The sequence below is a fragment of the Hemicordylus capensis genome, chromosome 6 (genome assembly GCF_027244095.1).
Source record: "Hemicordylus capensis ecotype Gifberg chromosome 6, rHemCap1.1.pri, whole genome shotgun sequence".
NCBI classification, from domain to species: domain Eukaryota; kingdom Metazoa; phylum Chordata; class Lepidosauria; order Squamata; family Cordylidae; genus Hemicordylus; species Hemicordylus capensis.
This window is the reverse complement of record NC_069662.1, coordinates 133,695,550-133,720,492: the sequence shown is the minus strand read 5'-3', so window position 1 is coordinate 133,720,492 and position 24,943 is coordinate 133,695,550. Positions and strand designations below refer to the sequence as shown.

General features: G+C 41.7%; 1 protein-coding gene across 7 annotated transcripts in view; it reads left to right on the top strand.

Moving 5' to 3' along the window:
- Window positions 1–24,943, top strand: part of CDK14 (cyclin dependent kinase 14) — a 417,778-nt gene that overhangs the window by 209,053 nt on the left and 183,782 nt on the right. For all 7 annotated transcript variants that reach the window (XR_008309633.1, XM_053260459.1, XM_053260458.1 and 4 more), the window contains one exon: window positions 10,411–10,534. Coding sequence is in view for 6 of the 7 variants with exons in the window: in XM_053260459.1 (XP_053116434.1) it covers window positions 10,411–10,534 (124 nt within the window). In the remaining variant the exon portion in view is untranslated. The remainder of the gene's footprint in view (window positions 1–10,410; window positions 10,535–24,943) is intronic.

The following is a 24,943-nucleotide window of genomic DNA, read 5'->3' as shown; positions in this document are numbered from 1 at the left end:
TCAAATAATTCTGATAGCTTCCTTGCCCACCTTGGAAACTACCACCCACCACACTCTGCTCTAGGACGCCCCTTTCCCCCCGACGTGAAGCTATACATTTGCTGCAATCCTCATTATTCCCTACGAGGAATTCAAAAATACTTTTAAAATTCACCAATAATCAGAGGAGTGTTCGATTGCCTCGGAGTTTTGTGGGTGGTAGGCACCCCTGGGTGCCTACCACCCACCCCATCTTTGTGCCCCTAGGTGCTCCACAATGGGGAATATGGGCTGGTTCAAGTCCCATTATACCCTATGAGAAAAAATTAAATTTAAATTAAAACATTCATTAAAAATTGTACGATTGTCCAATTGCTTTGGGGTTTGGGTGGCAGGTACCCATGGGTGCCAGCTACCACCCCACCCACTTTTTGAGGTTCAAACTGGTTCAAAGCGGTTCAAAACCGGTTTGAATTCGAACCGAACCAGAGGGTAGTTCGAGCAAAACCAAAACCAAAACACCCCCTCCTGGTTCGAACCTGGTTTGAATTCGAACCGAACCAGGCAAACAGGTTTTATGCACATTCCTAGTTCACAGGGGTGGATCCAGCAGGAAATTACAGGGGGTGCAACAATAGTCCCCCCCATACAAATATTGGGGCTTGGATTTTCTCTCTCTTGCAAATGCACTATGCCAGGGGGTGTCAAACTAAAATTCGGTGGTGGGCCAGATTAGATTCTGATGCACCTCTGGTGAGCCACACATAGCCTTACGTCCACCTCACACCACCTATCTTCCTCCTCCTCTCTGCTCTTTCTCTCATTCCTTTTCTCTCCCCCGCCCCTAAATTAGCTGAATTCACTACTTTTTACACTAAAATACACTCAGGGAAAGATTGGGCTTTTTTATTTTTAGAAGAAATTCGCAACATACCTGCTAATACCAGGTATAAGCACAAAGCAGAATAAAATAAAATAGTGATGTTTAAAAGGGGAAACATGTTAAGAGAACCATTTAAGAGAACTCTGTTGCTAAAAAAGCAGCATATACATATTTCTAATAGGGGGGGGGCGGGGGCGCGGAAGCAACACACACAGAGACCAGATTACAGCTATAAGCAGTGTAACTTTAGGAAGAAAAAAGGGGGGGAAAGATCCATTTTGTCAGAGCATCTCCCCCCCACCCCAATTCTTTTCAAAGCCCTTAATACTTTTGCACTAACTAATTTCCTCACAACAAGGTATACTGTTGGGATGGGGAGGGTTTTTCTTACAAGTTTGCACTAGAATAGTTTTGGCATACTTTGAAAATGTTTTTTTTTTTTTTTTTTTAATTTAAAGCTTGAGAATTTTCTCTCTCACACAAACTCACACAGGATGTGACTTCTCTCACATGTACAACACACACACATGGTTCATGGTGGGGAGAGAGTGAGCAACAAGGTAGCTTGACCAAGGGAAACAAATCACACACAAACCAAACAAGCAGCAAAGGGCTGATTTTTACAAAATGTTTGACTTTCCTCCTTGGAGGGAGCCCAACAGCCAGCTTCTTTGGCTTTGTAGTTCCATACAAATTCCAAGTGGGGGAGGAGCACAAGACACCAGGAGAACCAATAGGGCTGGGAGAAAAGTTTTTTTTCCCACCCCCTTTTTTACTCTCTGCTACTGCCAATCTCCAAGAGATTCAATATTAATTCATAGGGGGTGCAACACGGGTGGACAGGGAGTCATGTTATGTATCTCTGGGGGTCCCTTGAGGCAGTGGGACCCCTTGAGGCAGTGGGCCCCCGAGACAACTGTCTCCTCTTGTCTAATGGTAGTTACGCCCCTGTCAGGAAAGTATGTTGTTTGGCTTAGCTAATCATACATTTTCTATTGTCATTACCAATAAATTCAGTACTATGAAGAGTGCAGCAAAGATGAAAAGGAACATAAAGGAAAACAACCATGTTTTAGGATCCTTGTTGCTATAGAAGTTTTCATTTTTCTGTTAAAAGTGCTTTGAATTAAATTGTTGCATAAATTGTTGGATGTTTACATATGAAAATAGTTTAAAGGCATTGTAGATGGTGTGTCTTTGTGGAAGTGGTATAGGCTTTGTTCCTGAGAGAATATTGTTCTGATAAGTATTCAAAATCCTGTCTTTTGAAAGCGCTTCAGCCAATCACTTCTGGGAACCTCATAGGAAGAACCTTTACTGAAATTAAAGCTGCATATGAAACAAGGCATCATGTTGATTCAACCCTTCCCCCCCCCCGCCCCCCATAGAGCTATACTTCGTTCCTGTGGTGTCTGAATTCTTGAGATACTGAAAAAACTAGGATAACAAATTAAAGCTACATTTTATTATACATTTCTCAGGCACAAGGAGTGTACTCAACAGATTTTCACTGCAAGATACAGTTTTCTTAAATGTTTGGAAAGAAGTAGAAAATATGTTCTCAATAGTGTTCCCCATTGTCCAGTCACACTGAGGATGTCTGCACACGGGCAGGCCTATTCTCTGAAACTTTCAGAGCTATCTTGATTTTTGGTTGTCTCATCCTCTTTTGAGAAAGACACACTTACTCGCCTTCTCCCTCAGTCTTTTTCCAACTGTTGCAGTAGTGGCATCGGAAGTCTTTTCTTTACTGTTGTGTGTAAGAGAGTGCGGGGGTGGGCGGACTGGGGACTTAACCCTTTAGTTCCAGTTTACTTTAACCTTTTATTCTAACTCCTCATTCCTTCAACCAGTCAATTTTGAGTGTTGATTTCCATCCGTAACCCTCTCCCACCGCTCCTTCTCTTGTTCTTTTTGCGGCCTATGGCTGCATATGTCATTTTAAAATGGTGCAGATCGTGTGCTAGAAACTCCCTTCATTGGATGGCCACGTGGCCTGCCTAGCCTGCCTCTGAGAGTCACACAGTGGATTTGTGTAAAATTTGACAATCCCTCACGAGGTAGGTGCGGAGGAACCAGACCTCCAGGCTTTGAGCTGGGCACTAAGAGCTAACTCATCATTACAGGAGAAGCCCGCCATTTCACTCACTGAGGAGCCCCTTACTAGCTCCTCTATTATGCACCAGAAGCCTGGGAGACTCCAACACCAGCTCCATCAGCTCAGTTAGGGAGTCAGTTGGGCAGCGGGGTGAATGGTACACCAACAGAATCCCCAATCTATCCCTAGTTCCCAGCTTCAAAAATACACACTCAGTATAACTGTCTCACTGGGGCCCTGGTAAGCGAAATAGTATTCTTATGGACTTCAGCCACCCCACCCGCCAACCCACTTCTCCTAATCTGCTCCACGACAGAGTAACCTGGAGGGATAAGCTGAGCCCACACTGGACCGCTCGCCTGCCCCAACCAGGTCTGTTATACATGCCAGGTCAGCTCCCTCATCCATGATCAAGTCATGGACAATTTTGGTCTTATTTTGAACTGACCTGGCATTACAGAGGAGCAAGGCCAGGCTCTGTGGGTAGTTGGAGCTGCTCCCCAAGGTTTGAGAGTTGACAGAGCAGTTGGAAGTGGAAACAGTTACTAAACTAGTGATTTCTCTTCCCATGTAACAGCCAGCTGCTCTGCCAGCACCAATTCTTATATTCCCCACCACTACAGCAATAGCTGCCCCAGAACTACCGGACACACTCCCTGCACCATCCCACTCAAGAGAGCCAAACAGGCTTGGCACAACTGCAAACAGGCTTGGCACAACTCAGTACAATAAAAACAACCCTCTAGCCCAAACCTCCACCGTCCCATGACATAAGGTGGCCCTATCCACTCCCAGCACAGTACCTCCAGTGACTGTTGCTGGTGTGTGTCTTATGTTTCTTTTTAGAATGTGAGCCCTTTGGGGACAGGGAGCCATCTTATTTGTTTGTTATTTTTCTTTGTAAACTGCCCTGAGCCATTTTTGGAAGGACGGTATAGAAATCGAATTCATCATCATCATCATCATCTCCCCCCAGCCCTCAGTCCCACCCCAAAGGCCTGGCCCCCTTTGGCAGCCGGCTTTGCCAGCCACGCCTCAAGCATGCCTTCAGGGATTTTATAAGCCCAGCAGACCTTCCTGCCACGAGAGACTGCTGGACTAGCAACAGGTGTTAAATAGCAGGTACTCTTGAAGGCAGCAGCTGGAACTCCGCAGCTGGAACATACAACAAGCTGGCAGGCAACTCCTCGTCTGGCCTGAAGGGTGGAAATACAGCCTAGAGGCGGGCCAGGTGGTACAGTCCAGGCAAGGCAGGGAGGAAGGGGGCAAAAGTCAAGCCCTCTAACCTGCTCCAAACATGTGGTAGGCGTGCCTTCAGAGATTTATAAGCCCAGCAGCCCCTCCTACCACGAGAGCCCTAGGGATACTAGTTGGAAGCTCCAGTGCTCCCGTGGCTATCCAACATGTTTTTGAAAACCTTTAGCAAAGCAAAGCACATCACTGCATGAGGCAGGAGGTTCCGCTTTCATGGTTATCTTACAGTTAGGAACTTCTTCCTAATTTCTAGCCTAAACCTGCTTTCAATCCATTTGTTCTCATCTTGCTCCCAGCAGAAATGGAGAGAAGTCAGATATTTGAAGATTGATATTTCCCTGTAGTATTTTAGTTTGTAGAACTTGAAGAAAGTCACTGTGCTTTTTCTTTTCTTTTTGCAAGCTATTGGATAAACTGAATTTAATACTAATTCATTAGGAAAATATAATAGAACGATGTTGTCCCTTGCCCACCCGGACAACAAACCTGGCAGATCACTTCACTAATGCAGCTTGTTTTTTGTTGTTTTAGTTAATTTAAGCATCTTTCCGCTATTCCTCAGCTCATCTAAGTCATTGTTTTGTTAAGTCAGCGTTGTGTTTTGTCAGTGTTAAGGAGCAGAGATTTGGCGATGCACTATCATATTGAAAGAGATCTATGGGTTGTGATGTTGTATGGCTGTCCCCACTATGCTTAAAAGTTTGTGTTTTGAAACAACTGTTTCCACTGACAAGCTTAAAATAACATGTTGCCAAAGCTCTGCTGCCCACTCCTGTTTCCCAGGAAAGAAAATCATTTTATTAAGCATGCACCAACTGAGACTATAACAAGTTTCAAAGGCTGCTGAAAACTCCTGTAAGTCACAAGGAGGAGGTGTTTGAAATATGTGAACTGAAAAGAGAATAGAATGGGGATGGTTCTTGTAGTAACTGCTGACATGTCTTTATTGGTGAAATTATTGGTTTTAATGTGGTTGCCCTTACCTTTTAATCATTTCTAACACATTGATATCACACTCCATAAACCTCTAAATTGATTTGACCTTCGTATGGCAACATCTTCGCAGGACTCATTACTGAAAGTTGTACCTCAGTTAAAGTGTAATTGTCAAGGCAAAGCGACAAAAGCATGCTTTTGTGTGTGGCCATCAAATGCTGTTTTTTAAAAAAAATTAGTTGGTTTTGAAGAAGGATGCAAGTCCTTCAAGAAGGATTAAATAGCTTTATTACGGACTTCCAAATGGTGCAGAACTAGGACTGTTGGAATACCGTACCTTTCTATTCCTCATTTCTTACTTTGGATGCAACTGATGCACTTCTTTCAGAAACATCCAGAATGCTTCTGAACCATCTAGTTTTGAACTCGTATACAGTAGTTGATATAGTTGGTTCCATTATCCTTGAACTATAGGTTCTATTTGGCTGAGTTTCAGGGACACTTAATAGAGATGCCCCCCCGCCCCGTCCTGTGCATTGAGCTCTCCACGACCCACTTTAGATACAGATGTTGTCTTTTTTAATCTTTGACTCCATTAATCTTTTGTTTTCCCTGAACCCATTTTACAGGTAGAGATTTAATTCTACATGTTACAAGGGAAAGACGGTAGGTCTCACCTGCTATCAGTGGGGAAATGTTTATGGTCATCCCCCCACCCCAGCTGCCACTAAAGCACTTCACAGCTTCCATCTATTTTTCTTGCTTGCCTTGTTAGAGATACTTGAAAAATGATTAGTTTCCTTTATGGAAATCACTTCTGTATAATAATTTACCCCTGCTAACTGAGCAAGGGGGCACCTTTTAAAAGTGGAGATTCTCTTATATTTAGCAAGGGGAGAGCAACATTCCCTCTCATTTTTTTAGACTGTGAACCCTTTTGTGCCAGGGAACCATTTCTTTTTCTGTGTAAAATGCTTTGAGAGGGGTTTTTTTGGTTGAAAAGTGGTATATACAAACTTGTAATCAGGATAATAGAAAACATGTAAGCATTGGGCAGATAACCATGTGAGGTGATCCTGCACATAATTTATGTTGCTTTACGTGCATTTGGAATATATTGGCTGGGAAGCTATGTTCAGTTATGGCTTCCCTGCACAGGTACCTGCCGTGAAAGATACATGTATGCTGTCAGTCACATGTGGTGACCTGTGTATGATTTGGTTGCTTTTTATTACATGGAAGCGCCACCAGTGTAAGGAATTGATCCATGATTAAGTACATAGCTTGTAGCAGGTGACTTTTTGTAGCTGTGGCTTTAGGAAGTATGGCAGGAGGGAAAGCCCAAGACTCAAGATCTTTAGGTTCAGAAGGCATTGGGCTGGTAGTCAGTAAGGGCAAGGCAGACATGCTCCTTCATCCTTGCCACAATAATCTTCCAGTTTTTCTCATTTCAAGAGCAGAGAAAGCAACGAGCAGCTCTTGGGTTCTGCAAGTCTGGTGGGCACTGAGCAGCCTCCTACACACTCTTTGATTTTGGCAGAATGGCTGGGAATAGGAGGAAACAAATGCACTTCCACATCTTTTGTAAAGTCCTGCATCTGCCAGATCTCTCCCCTGCCCCCGTTCCTGTCCTGGTGATGCAAGCAGTATTTGCTCTGCCAAAAAGTAGTGCTAGAGAATGATTTAAAGTTCTTGATGGAAATGTAGCATTCTTTTTGTGCATGAACAATCTGAATTGTTTCTGTTCCGTGGCTATTTGTCTCTTGAATATTATGTTTGCGGCATTGGTTGCAAAATGCTTAAAATCAGTAATATATACTTTGACTGCAGTGGGCAGACACTCAACTTTGTGTGTAAGACAAGGAGATATGCACAAGACCTTGGTATAAAATAGGTCAGGGGCCTATGTAGTGGATGTTTCCAGCTATCTGTTTTAAAGTGGAAAAGACAAGGCTATTGCCTGGCTATAATCAACTGTCAGCATGTCCTACCCAGCCCAGCTCCTGGGTAACTGGGGAGAGGCTTTTGGCTGTGTACTATGTGGGTGAATGCTATAACACCCCAAAAGGGTATTTTAGAGTCTGCGCCATTTAGAGAGTCTGCCCACAGGATGAAGTCGACCTTTTCCAGCTTGTTCCCCAAGTCCAGCCGGCCTTTGCATGTGTTGCCAGCCAAATGTTGCTGTGTCCTTCATAAGAGATAAGATGTCATTGTCCCTATACAGGCAGTTATGCAAAATGTTAGGACATCCTGTTTTATGGCTGTTAACAGCCAGAAAGGTCTACCATCTCCAGACTTTTCTAAGAGACAAGTCTGGAGACAAGACACACCAGGTTTTGTCAAGAGACAAATCCGCCCTGAGCCATTTTGGAAGGGCGGTATCCAAATAAAATAAATAAATAAATAAATAAATAAATAAAAATAAGAGGCAGGCAACTAACTTAAAATTTCCATGGCAGCTTAATGGTTGATTAAGCTTTCTATCCATTAAAAAAACCCAAAAAATTCTCTCTTGCTCCCTGAGCCATGCTGCCCAAGGACTCTTATTCTCACTAAGACCTGAACCACTTTGGTCCCTACTCAGATGCTATGCCCCACCCATGCAGACATGAGTGCCAGTAATGGGGCTGTGCCTGGAGACCCACACTGAACTCCTCTATGCAGCTATGGGTCAGAAGCGTCTGTGATTCAAGGTCCGCTCCCCCACCCATGAGCCTATATGAGGGGTGTGTGTGTGTGTGTGTGTGTGTAAGCAGATTTCCTGAAAAAGCACTCACAACTTGGAGACTTTTTACATGTGCTCTCACGATTAAGACTCAACATGATTCAAGACTCAACATTAAGAATTAATTATTAATGATTAAGAATTAATTATTAAGAATTAATGATTAAGACTCAACATGATGCAACATGATTCATCATGACTCTCCCATGATTAAGACTCAACAACTTGGAGACTTTTTAAATGTGCTCTCACCTTCCTTGCTGCTCACAGTGTTCCATGCCAATTTGGAGGGAAAATAAGTCTCTTTTTTTCATTAGCTTTCTCTTCTTGCCAAGTTACTCACCAGGGTCACGCCAGAGAGAAGGCAAGGGACAAACTGAGTCACTTCTTGGACTTCTGCTCTAATTTTTAGGCTATACTAGAGCAGGAAAGTTCCCCCACAGGTCCACTGGCAGCATGTCCCACCTCCAACCAGCCAACGCGAGCCTGACTGGCTAAGGGACAGGAGAGGCCAAAGGGAGACACAGCTGATGCGACACTTGCAGTGTGAGTAGCTGACAGCCAGATTGAAATTCCTCCTTCCCCTGCACACACCAGAAACAAATTGGACCCTAGCCTGAAAGTGGAACAGTAGCTTGCGGGGGGGGGGGGGGGCGTTGTTTGAGCTGAATGATAAAAACAGACATAGAAAGGATGTAATCACACTTGCCACTGCCTAACAAGTGACTAAACACTTGGCTTGCAGTCCTTCAGCAGTGCAATTACAGTGTAGGTCCTACAGGTTGTACTTGCTCCTGCCTTTTCTCAAAGGCTGACACTTTCTTTGCTTTGGGGGCTCTCCCCTCTTGTCGAGCTGTTCTTATTGAGCAAGTTCAACAAAATTTGGCAGCAATCCAAATCTCACTCTGTTGCAGTGAATGTGAATGTGGATTGCTGGTCACCTGTAGTGACTGGCTTGTCAGTGAAAATGATCTTATTGTGCTTTCATTACCAGACAGATTTGTGAAGATAGGAAGAGCGTGGTCAAGTTGACTTCATCAGTAGTCACTACCATACTTGGAGAGTGCACTCCCTTCAGTAAGGTGCCATGATCTGAGGAGCAGTTTCAATAGACCTTGGCCAGGAACCACAAGGTCCCTGTATCCTTATCCCTAGCACGGAAGCTTTGTGATCAGAAAAGTCATTTTCTAAAGTGTAACTTAAATTTTAATACTCAACTTTGTGTCATTCTTTCAAAACACCTTATATGCCTAACACATACCCTCTGAAAGTTTATCTTCCAGTTCTTTTATGTTGTCCTTTTATTTCTTTAGAATGCTGTTAGGCTCAGACTGGAGAAAGTTGCTTTTTTAATATCTAAATATCTCTCTCACTATATTGCTTGTGCACACAGAGGAGAACGGAAATTTAATTCTCTTCAGCTGCAGTAGTATGACATTTCTGTACTACCCATGTCATCCTTTAATCATTTCCATAATCAAATTTTACCATTTTATGGAGGTGCTGGCTTGGTAACTAATTGGGAACTATTTCATGTCTGTATATTGATTCTGAGAATTAATGATCTAATAGTTCCATAAAAACAAGATGGCATCACTGTTGCAAATAGCTTATTGCTGGGTGAAGTACACTTTTAAAATTGCCGTTTCAGTATCTTAGTTATACATCTTGCCATGTAATATAATAAGACTTCTGCAGAATCAGGCCCGGCCCATTGTAATTCAGCATCCTGTTTCCCGCAGTGGTCAACCAGATGTCTCTGCTAAGTGCACAAGCAGGAGATGAAACCATACCCCCTCTCATGCCATTGTTCCTGCAACTGGTATTCAGAGAGATCAACACTGAGCAACAACATTTTGCCAGCATGCAAAACTAATGTTTGACATAGCTTTTCGAAAAGTGCTTTTTTCCATATAAGATTTGAAATTCTAATAATGCACACTGCACAGTGAGTTCCTGGATACAATAGAAAACTGAGAAACTAATTCCATACTCAGCCTGTTTTAAAAAGCATTGTAAATGAGTACATAATATTGGTTGTGTTTTGAGAGGCTTTCACTCTTGTGTAAAATATTTGTGTTTAAAAGCCCATGGGTGTTTATACGTTGTTGATATCCTTTGAGGTTTTATCTCCAGTTTTTTCTTTGCATTGGCATTGGTGTTCTTCTGCCTCCTTCTTCTCCACATGCTGCTGTTTCTTATAATTAGTGAAGATACACATCTGTCTGTAGGCTACCACCTAATCTCTAAGGCCATATGGCTAAACAGCATATAGTTGTCGCTTGATAGGAACCATATCTTATGTTTTGTTGTGGATCGTTTAAAGCAGGTGAATGCAGTTGGATGCAGTGAAATCCCCCCACCCTATTATATTCAAGGTTATTTAGAATTAAATTCTGTTGTGTAAATCATAAATGTTTCAAATCTGCAAGGAACTGTTACACCCAAATGCAAACACTCTGCTCATTGTGTAGGACACCAATGCACTTTCATACAAGTATTAACACAGATAATGTTTTTTCCCCTCTCTTTCAGTTATTTTTATTTCAATTGCTACGAGGACTGTCGTATATCCACCAGCGTTACATTTTGCACAGGGACCTGAAACCCCAAAACCTCCTGATCAGTGACACTGGGGAGTTGAAGCTGGCAGATTTTGGTAGGAAAGCCATTAATTACAAGACTTATAATGATGTGGGAATGTCTAGAGATGGTTTTAGCAATGTTCTGGCTAAGTTGAATGTGGTCACCATAAAGGTTGATCAAACAAAAGATAAGGAATGAAGTAAGTAGAAATTAAATACTTCATATCCTATTAAATGACTAAGGAGATTGTGAGATGGAAATTCAACTCATCTAAATAATACTAGGAGAAATATAATTCAAAGCTAGGGAATTTAATTTAATTTAACTTGAAAGAAATACATTAGCAAATAAGTAGTAGTAATTTATCTGAAGATAATTACCTGTCTGGTGGCTACTTGGGGATGGGTCTTCTCTGTTGCTGCCCCTGGGCTTTGGAATGTACTCCCTGTTGAAATAAGAGCCTCCTCATCTCTGGCAGCTTTTAAAATGCACTGAAGACATATTGGTTCAACCAGGCTTTTAATTAGGTTTACAGTTTTAATACTTTAATGTTGGATTTTAAATGATTTTAATGTGTTAATCATTTTTTATTTTGTTCAATTTGTATTGTTGTTGTGTTTTTTTTGTGCACCGCTCAGAGACTTATATTTTGGGCGGTATATAAATATTTTAAATAAATAAATAGATTCAGGGTTATTTAAGCTTTTTAAAGTAATCCATCCCGCCCCCCCGCCAGTGAAGCATATAGAGAATATTACCTGTTCATTTCTTCAGTGAGGGGACTAGTCTTCTCTAGCAGTAGTATGGTCACAACACTGATAGTGTTGAGGTGTTCTTTGTTTTTAAATCTTCTTTAAAACAAGAACATCTGTAAATGGTTTTTTAATATAGTAGACATTACATGTGGTTTTAAGTTACTTTCATCTCCTAGCTCATGAATGATTTTGAAATTGAAACCCAAATGAGTAGCATATTCCTTCTGAAAACTTCGATGAACAATTAAGCTACAAGTAGGGCCAGACCATTTCACTCATATCATGAGAAATGACAAGGCAAATCCCCATCCCACCTTGCCAGTGTTAATACTGCTATCCTCTTTGCAGTAGTCATTCTTTTCACCAAAGACATAAAATATACTCCAGAAAACACTTTCCTTGGGCAGAAGGTTTTGGGGTCAGAGATTTGTCTTCTTTTTTAATGGCACACAGAAGGAATAGAAATGTAAATGTAGGAGGTTGATTGTATTTGTGTGCATTTAAGATGCCATTAAGGTATCTGCTTTTCTTCTAGACAAAGCTTACTTTTCCAGTATAATAAATATGAAATCGTAAGCTAAAGGCCTTTCAGTCCCAGAGGAAGAGACCTTCAGATTTTGTTTCATAAGCTTACAAGAATCAACAAAGCAACCCCCATTTTTAATTCAGTGTCAGGCATACTTCATCTCCTCTGGGCTAAGAAATCAAATACACAGAGCTAGACCTTTGGAAGATTGTTGGATAAACATGCTAAAGCGGGGCAGAATTTCCTACTTTCTGGCACATTGTGTTGTAGCTAAAATTGATTCTTACTTATTCCTCCCCCCAAGCAAGTAATTCTTCAAAGTAAAATAAATAGGCAGGGGCTGCTCTTATTATGAATTGTATTGCAGCACTCTGACAAAGCTTTTATGAAGTGGGATCCACCTATCAAAGGCAATGAAAAACAGAATAGATTTTTAATAAAATTAAAAATTGATAACGCATATGAAATTGCTTTTAAGGCTATGTCAGGGGTATATGAATAAGTCTGAAATAATTGCTGCTGTACCAGTAGACTAAAACAACCGGCTCTTCCTTCTTAGTCAGAAGCTTGTTGAAATTTTAAAATTAAAACATGCTAGCTGTTCTCCCTGTGAAACAATTGAATGAAAATAAATAAAACCCACCTAGGTGTGAATTTGATGTATATTTTTGTGCCAGCTCTAACAGAGCTCTTTGCATCAAATTAATTTAAAAAAATTAACAATCACACAATGAAACTTGAGCTGCAGAACTAACTTTCTTTGACCTTTTATTCACAGTATGTTTACTTGACTGGATAGTAGATTTAAAGCATCTAGTGCTTTTGGATAAGGTGGATGTTTGGGGTAGTGTTGGAAAAGGTAGAAAACTAAAAACCTTCTTGAACTCCCTTGGTGATTGGGTAGGATTTGATAGTGGGTAAATTTCCAGAATGCTCGCTTTTCTCTCAATTCCAGAATGTATTAAAGAAAATATTGTTTGAATCTGATTAATTCCTTCTCATTGGAATTGGTGAATATGGTCCTGATTATGCTATCTTAAAATGGTCTTAACCATAGTGCGTAAAATAGCTATAAATGCCGGACCAACAGTCCAGTAGTTTATAATATATCTATAACAAGATATTTACATAACTGTAGAAATGATTGTTTCTTACAATTAGTGATTGAATCAGGCAGAATGTTTTAGACTTATTTTCTTATTATAGACTCTTAGAGCTAAAATGAATGTAATGAATTGGATCTGTCTACAACCATATCTGACCCAGTGAATCCAAATCTGGGCTTTAAAACCATAAAGGTTTGCACCATTAGTCAATTATTTCTTCCTTTTTTTAAGTACTCCTACTACAATATGTCTTGTGGTAGCAAGCATGACTTGTCCCCTTAGCTAAGCAGGGTCCACCCTAGTTGCATATGAATGGGAGACTTGATGTGTGAACACTGTAAGATATTCCCCTTAGGGGATAGAACTGCTCTGGGAAAAGTAGAAAGTTTCAAGTTCCCTCCCTATCCAGGTCTACAGAACAGAAGTACAAAACTGAAAGATGGAAATGGCACTGTGCTCGATGAATGTTGGCCTTATATAATGGCTAGAAAGGGCTGACCTTTCTACAGGGCCACAGATTAAAGCTCATTATTTGAGAATACTTTTCTATAAAGTTGCATGTTCTGCCAGTTTTCAGTCTTGAAAATTGGCTTTTAAATTGAGACTATCAACATGTAATCATCACTTTTATGTTTGTAACATGCATAGGTGTTGCTTCATTGATAATGGCTCCATATCAAGCACTTATTCATGGGGATCATAAGAATAGATTTCTCTTTTGCCTAGAGTTTAGACCTTTAGATAAGAAAGCAGCTTTAGAAGAGCTTTCGTAGAAATATTTTGAACCTTTAACTGGGACAAAGCTTCTGAGATGGCCCTTTGACAAAAACAAGTATTCAAGCATCTCCAAGGCAAAACAAAAACCAGTAGCTTCCCTGAAATTCATTCATTCTTATCCTGCATTGTGTAAGAGTTGAGGCATCTTAGTCTTCAGAGTTGGGAATCTCTCAATGGCCCCTCAGTCCTGGTTTGGAAGACATGCTACCCACAAAGATGCCGTATTCTTGCATCACTTGGAACAGCTCTGTTTGCAAGTATATTTTTTGTTACCTAGAGTTATTCCCCCCACCCTTCAATAACTTTATAGCAAGTGAGTGTTCTCATCTCCCTTCCATTTTCCTTTATCTAACTCCTCCCCACCCCCCAATATAGGACAAGAATAAAATCCGTCAGTTATTTGCATCCATCTATATCCATGTTGCTTGTAGAATCATTCGGTTCTGCAAGCTGTACTTTGGGCAGCTGCACTTTGGGCAACTGCCTGTTACTGCATATTGTTAATACTTCGCAATTGTAGGCATAGCCTGAGGATGTAGGCAAATCCTTGGAAAGGTGTCACTGACATTGGCTTAAGACAAATCAGTCTGGTAGAGTGATTTGCAAAAGTGTTAAATGCCTTAAGAGAGAGCATAATACGGATGTGTTTGAAGGAAACCGTTGTGAGACCTTTACTGAAGCAGCCCTCTTCAAATTTCACCATGTTAAATAAATACTGACTATTTATTTGTAGTTGTGTTTATAATTCTTCAGCTAAAAATTCATAGCCCTATTCAGCATACTGTTTTTGGCAAGCACGCAGGTATTTTAGCAGCCACAAACATGTAGTGGTTGCTGCTAAAGTTCACGGATTTCTGGATGGTATTGTGCCATGGGGTGGGAAAGAGAATAAGAACTCAATTAACTCTTGGATCTCTGTGTGTGCAAGCTCTGCACCTTCATGTGAAGGATTGTCCTCTGTTTTATTTAGAATACAAAATAGTACATGAACATAAAGGAAGCACATATCATGCATGGTAAGCTAAAACACTCACCCTAAAAATGGCCTAATATGGGAAGTCAACGTTTATGCCTACAACTGGATAATGTTTGTTTGTTGTCAGAGAAAGCAAAAGTCCAGCTCTGTCTCCATTCTGTCAGACTAGTAGCCAGACATCAACATCACTGAAGCAAAGCTCTCTGTGGATACTTGGGCAACAAAACTTCTACTAGTTGTTGACTGAAATCTACTTAATGCCTCACTCTAAGAAAAATCTGTCTAGAAACTTGCCCTGTAGTTCATTATGATGGAGATCTGAGGAGTGATAGACCAGGGCAGCCTAAAGCGTTTCTCCTGCTTCTCTGATACTAATTTACTGTTAGAAAACATAGGAGATAACAGCCCATCCTTTTAGTGTTTAAAGTATCTAAACACAAGCTTGCCAAAGCCAAGTTGTCTTGGCAACTCTATTAGAATTCAAGAAGATACCTGCCTAGGCTTGTTCAAGCAGGGTGAAATGTCAAGACACAGCAAGTGGGACACAAGGGGACCATATGCCAGCAGACCCCTGTAAATTGACAAGGTTGCTACAGGTATAACTCACCTGGGCACATCCTACCCAAACTTTGTGAGAGGCAAAGTGCCACTCTTATAAATGCTGTCATTTCTCATTACTTTGTATAACTGAGCAGGAACTTTTCTAAACATGGCTTTTAGCTTGCATCTCCTCTGGAATGGAGAATGTGTGTTTGCGCATTGGCCGGATTTGCACCAAAACCTATGCAAGTTATAGATGGGACCACTTCACACATGATTCTGGTTCTCCTCAAATTCAGGCTGCACATTTTAGCTTAGTCTGAATTATGTCCAGGGTAAAAAACAAACAAAAACAAAACCTATTCACAGCAGCTTTTTTGAATAAACCAAGGTTTCAGATATGCCCTGATGCTTTCGGATATGCCCTGGTGTGTGGAGTGGCCATTACCGATAATTCGGCTGGACTAGCGATTGTCAGCAGAGGGCGCTGCTTGACAACTTGTCTCGTTGACCTTCTGCAAGGCTAAATGAGGGGGAGTTTGACAGCTGTGTTAGGAATGGTCCGCTGTATGAGTGATTTGAAATTGCAAACGCTGGTGGTGGGGGAGAGGAGAGGATTTGATTGTGACAGAATGACAAAGTTCTGTGGAGCTTTTCTAATCTGTTTTTCCTCTTGCACACAGGGTGCAGACTCTGAATTTTGGTTACTCCCACCTGGCCTTTTTCACTTCTTGGACCCTGATTGCAAGAGCAATTAGATATTAAGAGCGGGGCAAAGGGGGGCACTTTGCTCTATTGAAGAGATGCACTTGACATAGGTGGTCAGTGACAAATGACTGCTGGTAAGGGGGGCCGGGCTGGTGGTCTGGAAGAGCAGCTCTGGTGGTAATAGTCGGGGGGCATCTCCTCCCCATGTGGGCACCCCAATAATCTACACCAGGAGCAACCACCTCACCTCACCTTATGAAAGGGCCACATATAATTCCTAGTTAAAAGAAGGCATGAACCAAAATGAAATGAAAAGTTTGGGGTTTTTTTGTGTCCTAACATCAGAAGTCGCTCTGTGAAAGGGAAAAAAAACCCAACACAACGAAGGCTAATTGAGTCACGGGCAAAAAATTAAGATTGAGAATGGTGGGGGGAATCATGCACTGCTGCTCTGAGCAGTCATTCTTGTGGACTATCATTCTTGTGGACTTTCAAAATTAAATAAAAAAATTTAAAAGTCACAAAAGCACTACACGCATGCACTGTTTTAAAAAAGGAAGGTGTGGCATCCCACTTCTAGGAAGCAATTGGCTGGAGAAAAACCTAGAGCAAGCTGTGAAAAGTGCACAGAAAAAAATATTTGCAGGGAATGTGGAGAGGAACCACATCTACCACATCCCTATGCGAACAACCCCATTAATCCCCCAAATGTAACTAGCGCAATTTTGGGGTGAAGTGGATTCACTGCTCAGATACCCTGCTACATTAAGTCATGTCTGAAAAAGTTTCAGAAAATCTTATGTACCGAGGACTCTAGTGTTGCTTTCAGTTGCTGCCATATTCTCTTTTATTATTATTTTATTTAATAATCCTTTATTAATGTGAGCATATTTTCTGTTATATAATACAAATGCTGCAATTCAAAGTGAGTATATTAACTCACATTTGTTACTATATGGGTTTTCCATATAGGTTTTAAGAAAGCAGTAAGACCAGCAAAGCAAAAATACTGATCATGGAGGGTGGTTTCCTGGCTGATCTTCAGTATCTAGTGTAAACATTCAGTATCTAGATTAAACAAAAATAACATAACTTCATGAAATTATTTTGTGTGCTGCTTCTACACAGAGGTCTTGTGGAAGTGATGTTGTCTTTCTGTTTCTCAGTGGCATTTAACAATACATGTAGGAAGCCATTCAGATAATCATGCGTAAGGGAATGTTTTCATAACCAAGGGTATCCATATGATATTTGTAATGAGGAGACAGCACCATGTGCAGAGCTAATTATGATTAGTGTTGCACCACTTCTGTGAATGATGATTCAAATGATCACTTGTAGCATGCTGTGATTGGTCTAAGAGCACAATCTGTGGCACACTCCGAATATTCCCTCAAACTCCAGCATGCCCCAAAACAGATATCTATATTAGGCTAAGCAGCTAGAAGCAGACTTGATTGTGGGGGACACTAGGACAAGAACCAGGTGAGTTCTGACTCCAGTGGCGACCCTGAATGCACTCCTTTACTTCTCCCATCTAAATGAATGGCTGCCACTTATTCCTAAGGGTAAAAGTCCCTTCTGGTAGATTGTAGTGAGGGCAAAGTCTGCCTCACCACTCACCAGATATTGGTTGCGCTAGCCATCAACAACAGGACACTGAGGGGTAGGACGAAACAATAACTCTTCTGAAGGCACATTTTGGTTTTGATATATGCCTGAATTATAACGGAATCTGGAAGACTTCATAAGAGAGGCTTGTATTAGCAAATATTAGACTGACCTCAAACTGGGGTGGGTAGGCTCAGTTTTGGTTTTGCTCAACCCCCCCCCCGGCCGTTCGGTTCAAATTCGAGCCCAACTTGAACTGGTTCTGAAAGGTTCTACATAGGGTATAATGGTGACTCGAACTGGCCCATTATTCACCTAGGGGCACAAAACCCATGGGTGCCAACAACCACCAAAACCCCGAAGCATTTGGACACTTCTGTGATTATTAATTAATTAATTAATGTGGTTATTGAGGGGGATTGTGTAGCTGGGCACAAGTGTCTGGATAATCTGGCGGAAGCCGGGGTTCTCAACCACCTGAAAAGGTTGGTTGTCAGTGGCCATCATCTCCTCTATGAGGTGGTTGAGGAGACATAGGTCCACATGACCAAGACGCTTCCTGCCTGACAACTGTGTCAACTGCTTGTCTGGCAGTGTGCCCTGCTTCAGGGAACCCTTCGCACGGCCCTTGTCAGCACTAGTTGCAGGCACTCTAGGTGTACTAGTTCTGCCACCAGAGGCAAGGACGACGGAGGCAAGGTGATGACAACGCATGTGTGACCAAGTGGAGGTTGTCCCCAGGTGCTTAGCATCCTTCCCCCGACTGACCTGTGCCCTAGAGTGAACCCAGCAAGCAGTGGTTGGTGCATCTTGAGGGATTTCAAAATGCTGCTGCCAAACATTGCTGCTCTGTGTGGCCTCTGATGTCCTGGACACCATCTTGGGTCTTTTTAGTAGTGGTGGACCTATGGGGGCCACTGGCTGCGCACTGCCATTACCCATACCCCTTCCACCCTGTGTGCCAGAAGGGCCTGGCTGAGGCTGAGAGGGATGCTTCCTCCACAGCAGCAGACACTTACTCTGAGTCAGACTCGGCCCCAGAGGACCCAGAACTGAACTCCTCCATGACTTGTTAAGCATCATCAGGGGGCCCCCCCACTGAGTGGTGAGAGGAGCGGGCGGGACACAAGAGAGATGGACAGTCTGGCTGCATTCCCAGCCATCGATCCCCTCCCCTCCACCCCCACCAAGGAAGCAGCTTCCGTGTCAGTCTCCACATGGGGTGGCAGCACTGGTGATGCACCTGGACCTGGCTCAGTGGCAGCAGGCTCCTCCGGATAGGAGAGCCCTTGTGGCACTACCTCACCTGGGGCAAAGAATTCACCAGTGAGGACCTGTGGGACCCTGTGCTGTCTTCTCTGCCCCCCACGCCGGCTAGGACACCCCTCCCACCTCTGCCTGCCACCCTGCTATGATCCTTGCTCACCACAAGGTGCTCAGACATATTCCCTATCCCCAAGAGCTTTTAAAAAAAATTAGAATTTTTTTAATGTGGGTGAGGTTTTTCTAAAAAACTTTTGACCAAAAAGCCCTTAATTAAACAAACCTACCCACCCACTCCACCCACAACATCATAATACAATGGGGGTAGGGGAACTAAGGGGAACCTACAAAAACAAGTAACGATCTTCAAAGAAAAGCACAGAAAAAATAGCTCCCTCAAACCCCAACCAAGCAGGCCCTAATTAATAAAAACTAAGGGGGCACCAAAAAGCAGTCACTTACCCCTCTTCGTCATCCTTCTGCTCCACACACTAGTCAGGGGTGAAAAAAACCTGATCAGTGGCAGACTGGCAGCACACTCAGCCGGGTCGGGGGGAAGGACGATGGGGCAGCCTTCTAGCTACCCACCCAAACAAACAAATTAAAAGAGAAACACTGAATAAAATAAAATGGTGGAAGAACAGTCAGCAAAAAGGGGGTGGGAGGAAGAGGGTGTTGGGGATCCAAAAAATTGGGTCAGAGGGGCCAAAGGCCTGTACCCCCCACCACTCACACTGGCTAGCTGGGCTAAAGCAGGAGGAGACATTCAATTCAGTCTGCAAGGGGGGAAATCCAAAAGAGACAGCCAGGAAAAATTACTTTGGGAAGGAGGGGAGTTGGGGGGTGGTGGGGAAAAGCCAAAACAGGCAGGGCAGAGACCACACACACACACACACACACAGAGTGATTTTTTTCCAAGCCCAGAGGCTGGCTTTAAATAGAGGTTGAATTTTCCTCCTTTGGGAGCCCCCACCCTTGCTCTCCCCTTGGACCAATAGGGTGCCAGTTCCAGGACTGGCAGCACTGCAGAGCCTACTAGAGAGCCAGGCACATCTGGCCAATCAGGGAAGCAGGATCTCAGCAAATCACAGCAAGTAGTACAGTGTCACAAAATGGCCACCAAGAGCCTTCAAGGCTCTTCAAACCGGTTCAAACTCAGACTAGCATTACCATAGGAATGCCCTGTTTGTTCCAATTTTGAACCTTCGAACTGAATCAGTTTGAATTCAAAACTGTTTGCACATCCCTAATTATGCCTGGTGTTCTCTCTCCCCTCATTGTATGGATACTGTATATAAGGTTTTGCCTCTGCTGACCAAGGAAAGGGAGAAGCTGATTATAATTGGTTGGCATTGCTTTGCTATCCAGACTGTGTCCATTTTAGAAGTCTTAAATCTGTTGAATACATGTAATAATTCTGCCCTTTAAGAGGCATTCGTAATTGCTTTCAGAGAGCAACACTGTAACAGCAAAGCATTTTATACAGATTGGTCCTTACTCCTGCTAGCCCAGCAAAGAAGCCTCTTTTAAAGTGGTGGCTCCCTTATACAGTATTTAGTATGGGAAGAGCAACTGTTCCTGTACATCCTAGTATAGCATCCCTCCCACATATCCCTCTGTTGTTTTTTAAGACTGTGTGAGCCTCTTTGAATCAGGTAAGCATCTTCTTATTCCTTTAATATATAAGCTGCTTTGAGAACACTTTTGTTGAAAAGCAGTATATAAATATTTTAATAATATTTAAGGATCACTGGTCCTTGAGGCCAGTGATTACATCCACACCTCTTCCATTCTTCCTTTCCATGAGAAGTATATCTCATGATGCTGACTATTGTTGTAAAATGCTTTTAGTTTTCTAATAAATATGATATTTCCATATTCAGGCTAAATCTTAATTTAGTATTTTGTTGTACTAATATAGGCACTCTGAATAACATCTCAGCTCTGCCTAGATGATGTCTTTGAGTAGAACAATTCCTGAATTTGCCTCTCATTGATTATAGTTATGGCACCATTTTGCACGCCTAACACTCTAATGTATTAACTTCATTTTCTGCCTTTAATTCCTTTTGGTTACCAATTATTTCAAATTCAGAGATTTCTGTAGTGAAATACTAATCAGAATAAGTTGACTATAGTGGTGCATTTTATTGTATCAAACTCTTATGTATGTGCAATTAGTAGAAGTCATCATCTTCATACAGAATGTTTACGTGACAATAAATCAAGGTTCATTAAATGAAAATCTAGAAACAGGAAAGTGAAAACCAGCCAGCTGTTAAATTGTATGTGCACAAACTATATTCATTATGATTCCAGTTTTACTTGATGTCATTTGAATATTATGACTGCTGAGGCAGAATTGCTTTTTAGTATAAAGCATTGTATGCTCATGTGTGATATTTATAGTTGAAGGACAGATGCTATTGATTTAGCAGTAGAGGTGTTTCTGCCTATATATATTTAAAAATATTGCCTCCAGAGCAAAAAGCAGGCAGAACATATTTCGAGTGGAACAGATGTTACTAATAAGCACTGTCTTGTCATTGTGCAAAAATCACTGATTTTTTAAGACTGTAATTAGTAGTGGGAAACAAACTGGAAGACACTGCAGACTTTAAGCACTGGAGTGATGTGCTTAGAGCAGTGGATTCCAGTCAGTTGTCTGGCCAGTGCAATTTGAATCACTCCTAGTTGGGGAACATTTTTCAAAAGTAATTCTATGTAACACACTTCATAGTATTTATTTATTTATTTATTTATTTATTTATTTATTTATTTACATTTTATATGCCTCTCTTCCTCCAAGGAGCCCAGAGCGGTATACTACATACTCAAGTTTCTCCTCACAACAACACTGTGAAGTAGGTTAGGCTGAGAGAGAAGTGACTGGCCCAGAGTCACCCAGCTAGTTTCATGGCTGAATGGGGATTTGAACTCGGGTCTCCCTGGTCCTAGTCCAGCACTCTAACCACTACACCACGCTGGCTGTTACCAAGGCAAGGATGGTGGTGACAAAAAAAAGAAAAAATTCCCAGAAAGGATGTATCTGGTACACTAACTAGAGTTGATAAGAAGTACCCCAAGCCATGGACATCAACCGGTCATTCTGGTGTTGGACCTAGTCTAGTAGTGCTCCCAAGCTATGAGCCTGATCATTTTTGGGATTTACAACCCCATCAAAGAGAGAGCAACCACCACACCCATGCATAAGTGAGCCACCCATCATCAATCAACTCCTCTATCTTACTAGATTGAGCTGTAGTTTTCTCACTCATTCAGTCCATTACTGACTCTAAACAGCTGTTCCTCAGCTTCTACTTCCACACCTAGATGTGAAAAGAAGAAATAGTTGGGTGTTATTAGCATACTGATTGCACCAAATAGTTGAATGATCTCCTCAGAAACTTTATTATTGTTGTTGTTGTTGTTATTTTACACAGTCAGACAGGTGTTATTGACTGGTTTGTTTTATCCAGACATCGAGTCCTTCCCAAGGACCTGGGATGCCAGAATTTTGTCAGTGTTGTTGCTGCTGTTACAGATATCATCGCAGAATATAGGCTGTTCCCAGTAAAGATGCTTTTTGTAATTGGCTGATGGTGATTTCTGTGGCCCCTATGGTGTTGAGGTGCTCTTCAAGGTCTTTTGGAACTGCACCCAGGGCGCCAATTACCACTGGGATTATTTTGGTCTTTTTCTGCCACAGCCTTTCAATTTCCATTTGTAGATCTTTGTATTTGCTGATTTTTTCTATTTCTTTTTCTTCTATTCTGCTATCCCCTGGTATTGCTATGTCAATTGTTTTAACTTGTTTTTCTTTCTTCTCAGCTACAGTGATATCTGGTGTATTGTGTGGCAGATGTTTGTCTGTTTGTAGTCGGAAGTCCCATAATATTTTTACATCTTCGTTTTCTACAACTTTTTCAATTTTATGGTCCCACCAATGTTTGGCTATAGGTAGCTTGTATTTTTTGCAGATGTTCCAGTGTATCATCCCTGCTACCTTGTCATGCCTTTGTATGTAGTCAGTCTGTGCAATCTTTTTACAACAGCTGATTAGGTGGTCCACTGTTTCATCTGTTTCTTTACAAAGGCGGCACTTGCTGTTTGTTGTTGACTTTTCTACTTTTGCTCTTATTGCATTTGTTCTTAGTGCCTGTTCTTGTGCAGCCAGTATTAAACCCACAGTTTCTTTCTTCAAGTTGCCATTCTTAAGCCATTGCAGGTCTTGGTGATGTCTAATTTTCCACTTATATTGTACAAATACTGACCATGCAGTGGCTTATTTTTCCATTTTTCTGCTCGGTTCTTGACTTGTGCTTTCTTGTAGGCCTGCTTTCTTTCATTGGTGTTGAATAGTTTCGCGTTATTGACCATCTGAAGTGCATCTTCTTCACTGTCCTTGATATATTCTTCAAGGCCTCTTTTCTCCTCCTCTACTGTTTGATGGACTTGCAGCATTCCTCTTCCACCTGAGCTGCGAGGGAGGTAGAGCCTATCGACATCACTGCGGGGGTGCAGAGCATGGTTGATGGTCATGATTTTCCTGGTCTTACGATCTAGCGTCTCTAGCTCTGCCTGGGTCCAGTCTATTATTCCTGCAGTGTATCTGATAACAGGTATAGCCCAGGTGTTTATGGCTTGTATGGTGTTCCTGTCATTGAGTTTGGACTTGAGGATTTTTCTAACTCTCTTGATGTATTCACTTCCATTTTTTCTTTTAACTTCAGTGTGTGCTATGTTATCAGCCTGGAGAATGCCCAAGTATTTGTAATGTTCTTTCTCTTCCAAGTTGTTGATCTTGCTTCCATTGGGCAGTTCTATTCCTTCTGTTTTTGTTATTTTCCCTCTGTTCATTATTAATGCAGCACACTTGTCTAGTCCAAACTCCATTGCTATATCGCTACTGAATACACGGACAGTGTTTAGCAGTGATTTGATTTCTGACTGGGACTTTCCATACAACTTCAGATCGTCCATGTACAGCAGATGATTGATTTTTCTTGATTTTTTAGATGTTTGGTATACGAGGCCTGTTTTGTTTAGTATTTGTGAAAGTGGGGTCATGGCGATTACAAACAACAGAGGGGATAGTGAGTCCCACTTGGAAAAGGCCTCTTCTAATGCTAACCTGTCCAAGTGTCTCGCCATTGATTGTTAACTGTGTACTCCACATGCTCATTGTTTTTTTTATAAATATCTGAATGTTCTTGCTGACACCAGTTATTTCTAAACATTTTAGTATCCATGTGTGAGGCAATGAATCGAAGGCTTTCTTGTAGTCAATCCATGCAACACTTAGATTGGTTTTTCTTCTCTTGCAATTTTCTTCTTCTTATTATTATTATTATTAATAATTTGATTTCTCTACCGCCCTTCCAAAAATGGCTCAGGACAGTTTACACAGAGAAATAATAATAATTAAGATGGATCCCTGTCCCCAAACGGCTCACAATCTAAAAAGGAACGTAAGATAGCAACAGTCACTGGAGATACTTTGCTGGGGGTAGATAGGGCCAGTTGCTCTCCCCCTTCTAAATAAAGCCCTTGCATTCTGTTTTCAATTCATTATTGCACACAAGAATCACTATTCAGCATGTAAACTGCTCCATGAAGGTGTCAAGGAGAAGGGGGAAAAAGCATGCCTTTAACCGCATTATGTCTATGCACAAAAGGTTGTTTAAAGTGTATTAAAGAGCATCTAATTGGTGTTAAATGATCTTGAGGATGCATTGCAAGTAGCATTTATGCCATAGAGGAAGTGTACAAAATAAAACATTACTAGTATAGCTCCTTTGCCTATTATGTTGTCGAGGTTTTGTGTTGGGTTTATGATAGGTTTGGCAATTAGATGATGTGCCTTGACTTCTAATAACTGTCTTGTTACTGTAAAGAATTGAGTTTTAGCAGCAGGGTTCCTTTTTGGTGACCTTTTTATCTGTCAGAAGGAGTGAGAACTGAAAGGCAGTTCATAGGATTGGCTTGAAGTCATCCCTGTTGGTCTTTCAGGCCAAAATGGAGAGAACAGCAATATGCAAATATATGCTCACCTGGCTATCGTTTCCTATTGCCTTTTGGCCTTTTATGTGCACCCTAGCTCTTAAGATTAAAAGTTCTGATGATCACCAATACAAGCAGTGCTGTCTTTCTGAAGAGAGAATGTGTGGCTTCCTGTAGTGTAACCATGGAAACAGACAAGGAATCCTTAAACAAAGTG